Raw genomic sequence first — 7013 nt, forward strand, 5'->3', positions numbered from 1 at the left:
GTTGGGGGGGAAGAGTAGATCTACTGGACAGGATAAACCCTGACAAGAATAGAACAGAGACCTGCTGAGAACTAGGAATTGTGCCTTCTAGCTGCCGCTTCAGTGGGTTACCCACTAGCCCACACTTCCTCTCTGGGAGAGGCAGGGAGTGAAAAATCAGAGGTTGACCACTGATTCATGCTGCTAATGCTGCTTCTTGCGCCACGCTGGGACCCATGCTCTGTGGCTTGGAAACAGATGTGTCTGAAGGGCTGGTGCGGGGGGGGGGGGGGGGGTGAGGGGGGGGGAGCAGCGAAAGCAGCCGGCCACGGGAGGAACTTCCTCTGCTGCTAAGTTTGAGGCCGGAGTGAAGTTCAGCTATTTATTGCCATGCAGATCTGGAATCATTTCTGCAATGGCCTGTCTCCAGTTGGAGGTCTGTGCCTCCCGCTACAAAAGCTGAGACCTTCGTAAAGAATGCGACTGACCTGACTTTTGCCTCTGCCCTCCTCCGAAGGCATATTTCAAAGCTACAGCGTTTGCTTGACATCCATTTCTTCAGGCAACAGAGGTTGCTCACCCTCCTAGGCCCAGCCCGTACCCTCCCCCACGCACATTTTGAAAGGAAGGACAGAAAAGTTAAGCAATTTGACCAAGGTTACACTGATCTCAATATTGCGGTTGTCTGATTAAAAAAGTGCAACCAAGTCATTTTCCACACAGCTTCCCAGGCTCCTCTTAACACTTAACATTAGGCAGCAAAATACCTTCCAGTTTATTTATTTTTTCCATATGATGGGTATTTGCTGTGCCTGTTGTCATGTGGCTTACTATGTCAGAGTTTTATCAAACACATGTAGCTTTTGTTTTTCTTTTTTCTTTTTCTTTTTTTTTTTTTTTTTTTTCTGGTTTTTCGAGGTAGAGTCTCCCTCTAGCTCAGGCTGACTTGGAATTCATTATGTAGTCTCAGGGTGGCCTTGAACTCACAGTGATCCTCCTACCTCTGCCTCCTGAGTGCTGGGATTAAAGGCATGCGCCACCACGCCCTGCTAAAAACATGTAGCTTTTGAATGTTCAATTTTGATTCTATAAATAGCTTTCTGTGACTTCCCTCCTTAACCGGAAGCTCCATGAGGGTGGAACAGGAATTTCAGCTTAACTACCAAGGGATGTAGAAACTGGCTTTTAGGTCACAAGGGTTAGGGTTTCCAAAGTTAGCAAGCTAAGATGACCAGTTAAATTTGAATTTTAGATTTAAAATGTAAATAATTAATATTTATATCTACGATGACATTTATAACAAATATTATCAAAATGTGTCTCCTGTACTGTTAGGGACCCATACAAAAAAAAATCATCCACCATTCATCTCAAATTCAAATTTAAGCCGTCCTTTTGCTGACCAACCCAGCAACCCTAGCAGGGTCCTTTCCACCAGCACCAGGGCCTCCAGAATTCTTGCAAGGTTTATCTCGTTATAACTGCTTCTCCCCAGAAAGGTTTTCACATGGTTCTCAGCAGGAAGCAGCCTGTCACACAACAATCCTATTATCCTGTGATAAATGGTCTAACAGAAAGTGCAAAGATGGATGGGACCCGGAAGCAGGGAGCAAAAAGGGGAGACCGCTATGGCCATGAAGGGTTCACAGAGTTGTAATGCTTGAGTTTCATCCCAAGGGTAAGGGACATCAAGTGCTGAAGAGACGGCTCAGTGCTGAGGGCGCTTGCCATCAAAGCCCAACTACCCAGGTTCCCGGATACCCACAGAAAGCTGGATGCACAAAGTGGCACGTGCATCTGAAGTTCGTTTGCAGTAGCTAGAGGCACTGACAAACCCATTCTCTCCCTCTCTCTCTCTCTCTCTTTATAAATGAATAAATAAAAATATTATTTTTTTAAATTTCATGAGGCAGAGGAGAAGCCTAAAGTAACCTGGTCAGCCGAGTGTGGCTAGCTCCAGGGTTGTATGTATCCAACATGGAGACAGGGCTGGTGGCCCAGGAGGTGAGGCATGAGGTTCCGGGAGGGCACCTGGGAAATGCTTTTTAGGCTGTGTAGGTCTTCATGCATTGAGGAACCAGAAAGGATTTTTTCGGCTGAGGGCAATGTCTTTTCTGTTTTTGAAAGATAGTTTGGTTGGAAGATTGGAGTGTGTAAAAACTTTAGGGAGACCAATTAATTAATTATCAAAATAGCCTAAATAACAGCCACAACAACAAAGATGAGCCAATTTCAAATAAGGTAATGAGATACTGTAGTAAGCAAAAATACATAGATCTTTAGGTGGTAGGAAGAACAAAACTTGATGATTCCATAGAGGCAATGAGATAGCAGTGAGATGCATGCCGCCTACGTCTCCCGGCAAACACCAGGCACAGCTCTTCAGTACTGTCTGTGCGCAGGGAGTTCACTGTGTTACTGCTTAAGGCTGTTGTGAAGGTCATTTCTGTGAAAGTGCTTATCAACTATAAAAAGCCATAAAATAAGGCCGGGAAAGTGTGCTCACCTGGGATGGCAGAAAAAAATCAGAGGAGAGGCAAAATTCAACAAATAAAAAACAATAGCCAACTGCCCGCCATGAGATCTGCCATCTCTACCACATCTGCCAGGGTCCAGGAGAATTTGCTGAGGAAGAGGCAACATGTATACTGCTCTTACTGCTAGCCTGACAACCAACTCCAGGGTGATGGTGACAGACATGGTGATCAATTAAAACCTATGAAAAGAAAAACTCCCACATAAGATGCTGGCATACTAGCCATACCAAAGTATCCTAGGGAGGGAAATAACAGCAACACAACAAAACACACTCTTCTATCAAAAAGTGAAGGTGTGTATTATCAACCACAGCAGAGAAGCAGGAGAGACCAAGATCTTCCAGAAAGGAGGAAACTGGCCAGAATCCCACCAAGGTGCCAGCAGCCCAGATTTTGCACACCTGCCTGGCTGGCAGCGCAGAGCAGCAGGAGCAGAAACAAAACAAGGGGATTTCCACTCATATCTGCTTCCTCACAAAGGCAAGAAACCTGAAGGAGAAATCAGCAAAGACCAGCTGCTGAAGGAGAATGCAAACAGGACCAGCCTAGCAGCTCCCGCGCAACTCCAGGTACCCTGCAAAGTCTGACATGCCCCAACCGTCAGGACTGTGAATGTCTGGAGAACTCATTCACCTAGGGCCACCCAGCACAGAGAGAGATCAATGCGGGCACTCAGCATTGGTGAGATTGGAAGCCATCCCAAAAGGTAACAGAGCCTACTTATACAAAGCCAGATACATAGGCCTGCATTGGAAGTGCTAATCTTTCCTTCCATGTCAAGAAAGGTTATGTAAACTGGGCATGGTGGTGCATGCCTTTAATCCCAGCACTTGGGAGGCAGAGGTGGGAGGATCACTCAGAGTTCAAGGCCACCCTGGGACTACATAGTAAATTCCAGGTCAGCCTGAGCCAGAGTGAGACCCTACCTTTAAAAAAAAAAAAAAAAAAAAAAAAGGAAAGGTTATGTATTACATTTGAATGATATATTCTTGGTTGGCTTTACCCTTCTCAAATAAGCTGTAGTTTGGTGTTGACCATTGTTGCCTTTGACGTTTCCTGATTTTCTAGGGCCTTTGTCTTTTCCTTCTGTCATTATTGGGGACAGGGACTGACTGGCCCCAGGCTGACTTGGAACCAGTTTCACACTAGAAATCCCAACATCCTAGTTGGCAGGATTAAGGGTGTGGAGCAACACACACCCTTAGGGATTTAGGCTTTACTAGATTATCTGTTTAGTTTAATCCCCACGCCTGTATAAATACTCTGTGCTAGTTTTGACTGAATGTCTACATTGCTCAGTTGAATTTTAGAATTTGCCAGTAATTTACGTCACCTAGGTTACTATAACACATGAATAGCAGGCAAACTCAACACCTAGGGTCACTTCTGCTTTCTCTTGGAGTATAAGAGCTACAGCTGTTACCTTCAACTCCTACACTGAAGATATATAAAGTCAGGTTTACACGGCTAAGAACACTGCAAATAATTAGAAAACATAAGCATCAAATTAAGCCAAGATGCAAAAATCTCTACATTATAATACAAGAAATACAAAAAACCAAGACAATACAATCACACCAAAAATTATAATTATAAATGAAAAGAAAGAAGAGTGTGGACAGATAACATAATTATCTATCTACAAGTCCCTATGAGAGCTATGGAACTGTGCTATAGACAGCAGGTAATGTTAGAAAAATTATAGCACAAAACATCAATCTATAGAACACCACTATTTCTACATGAAGGCATGGAATGATTAAAAGTTAAAAAGTATTGTTTATGATAGCATCAAAAATACTTAAGGAACTGGAGAGATAGCTTAGTGGTTATGGTATTTGCATACAAACCTAAGGACCCAGGTTTAAACTTTTTTTTGTTCATTTTATTTTATTTACTTATTTGAGAGCGACAGACACAGAGAGAAAGACAGATAGAGGGAGAGAGAGAGAGAGAATGGGCACGCCAGGGCTTCCAGCCTCTGCAAACGAACTCCAGACACGTGTGCCCCCTTGTGCATCTGGCTAACGTAGGACCTGGGGAAGCGAGCCTCGAACTGGGGTCCATAGGCTTCACAGGTGAGCGCTTAACCGCTAAGCCATCTCTCCAGCCCCGGACCCAGGTTTAATTCCTCAGTACCCACGTAAGCCAGATGCACAAGGTGGCACATGCATCTGTAGTTCGTTTGAAGTGGCTAAGGGATCTAGAGTGCTCATTCTCTCCCCCCAAATATAAGTAAATAAAATATTAAAAATATATTTAACAAAACAATTAAGAATGGACTGGAGAGATGGCTTAGCAGTTGAGGTACTTGCCTGCAAGTCATAACAGCTTGGGGTTCAGTTCTCCAGTTAGCAATTAAGACACTTGTCTACAAAGCCTAATGGCCTGGTCTTGATTTCCCAGTATCCATGTAAATCCAGAAGCACAAAATGGTATATGCATCTGGAGTTCATTTGCAGTGACTACAGGCCCTAGTGTGCCCATTCTCTCCCTCTCCTCTCTCTCTTTTTCTCTCTGCTTGCAAATGAATAAATAAAATATTTTTAAAAAAATACTTAAGGGCTGGAGAGATGACTTAGTGGTTAAAGTGCTTGCCTGTGAAGCCTAAGGACCCAGGTTCAATTCCCCAGTGCCCACACAAGCCAGATGCACAAGGTGGCACATCTGGAACTCATTTGTAGTTGGTGAAGGCTCTGGTGTGCCCATACCCCCAGTATCTGGATCTCTCTTTCACTATCTCAAATTAATAATAATAATAAATAAAAATTTTAATAACTTAAGGACAAATCTGACAAAACAGATATATGAGCCTGGCATGATGGTGCATACCTTTAATCCCAGAACTCAGGAGGCAGAGATAGGAGGATCAATGTGAGTTCAAGGTCAGCCTGGGATACAGTGAGACCCTAGCTTGAAAATAACAACAGCAGCAATGAAAACATGTAGATGGAAGTCTGGGGAGATGGCTCAGTGGTTAAAGGTGCTTGCTTGCAAAGCCTTCCAGGCTGGGTTCAATTCCTTAGTACCCATGTAAAAGTTTATGCAAAAATGTGGCACATGCTTCTGGTGTTTGTTTGCTATGGCAAGAGACTCTGGTAGGTTCATGCACATACAGGTGCAAATAAAACATTAAAACACAAGATGCATTTAACACAACACTAAAAATTCTGAAACATTGAGAAAAATTAGAGAACGAATAAGAAAATTAAGAGAAGTATGTTCACGGATCAGAAAATTTATCTTGGCTAATATGTCACCTCCCTACAGTAATCTTTAGTTGCAACACAATCTCAATCAAAATCCAACAAAGCAATCTGGAGAAATTGAAAGGCCAACTCCAAACTTCACATGGAAATGGAATGCACCTAGTAGAGTCAAAATGACTTCTTTAAAGGAACAAAGTTCAAGGACTTACAGTATTTTTCTAAATTGAATCAAGACTACGTAGCATCACAGACTATGCTGGCACATAAGAATGGGTATCTGAGTTTGACAAAAATAAAAAGGCGATTCAATGAGGAGATTATAGAATTTTCTACAACTAGAGCAGGAACAACTGGATAATCATATGAATAAAATAACTTCAGTTGGCACACCTAACGACAAGAAGAACTAACTAAAAATGGCTGTTGCCCTGCTGCTGCCTGGAGACGGCCAGTGCCTTCAGGGTTCCTCTTCACCGGTAACCTGCCACCATGGCTGAGGAAGGCATTGCTGCTGGAGGCGTAATGGACTTTACCACTGCTCTGCAAGAGTTGCTGAAGGCCGCCCTCATCCATCATGGCTTAGCACGTGGAATTCGTGAAGGAGCCAAGGTCTTTGACAAGCACCGAGGCCATCTTCGTATGCCTGCATCCAAATGTGATGAGCCAGTGTATGGCAAGTTGATGGAAGTCCTGTGTGCTGAGCACCAAATCAGCTTAATTAAGGTTGATGACGACAAGAAACTGGAGGAATGTGGAGGCCTCTGCAAAGCTGTCCTACAGGGGGAACCTCACAAGGTGGTTGGCAGCAGCTGTGTAGTCATTAAGGACTATGGCAAGGCATCTCACACCAAGGATGTCATCTAAGAGTACTTCAAATGCAAGAAATGAGCGAACAAAAATATGGTTCATTTTCTTCAAAAATGAAAGAACTAGGGCTGGAGAGATGCCTTAGTGGTTAAGGCGCTGTCCTGCGAAGCCCAGGGACACATGTTCTAATCTCCAGGTCTCACATAGCCAGACACACAGTGACGCAAGCACACGATGCTGTACATGCACCATGAGGGGACGCATGTGTCTGGAGTTCGTTCACAGTGGCTGAAAGGCCCTGGGTGCCCATTCTCTCTCTCTAAGTGTGTGTGTGTGTGTGTGTGTGTGTGTGTGTGTGTGTGTGTGTTTCTCTCTCTGTCTCTCACTCAAAAATAAAAAAATTGAATTGTTTTTTAAAAAGTCAAATAAAATAAAAGAATTAACTAGAAATAAGCCATAGATCCAAATCCTTCTTTTTTCT

At 43.5% G+C, this 7013-nt stretch overlaps 1 protein-coding gene across 1 annotated transcript; it reads left to right on the forward strand.

Annotated features, from left to right (window-relative positions):
- Positions 1-6214: 6214 nt before the first annotated feature.
- LOC101602711 (40S ribosomal protein S12-like) lies at positions 6215-6613 on the forward strand. The gene has a single exon (XM_045157157.1). The coding sequence runs from the start codon at positions 6215-6217 to the stop codon at positions 6587-6589; it is 375 nt and encodes a 124-aa protein (XP_045013092.1). The 3' UTR covers positions 6590-6613.
- The last annotated feature ends 400 nt before the right edge of the window (positions 6614-7013 follow it).

Source organism: Jaculus jaculus, chromosome 8, assembly GCF_020740685.1.
Source record: "Jaculus jaculus isolate mJacJac1 chromosome 8, mJacJac1.mat.Y.cur, whole genome shotgun sequence".
NCBI lineage: Eukaryota > Metazoa > Chordata > Mammalia > Rodentia > Dipodidae > Jaculus > Jaculus jaculus.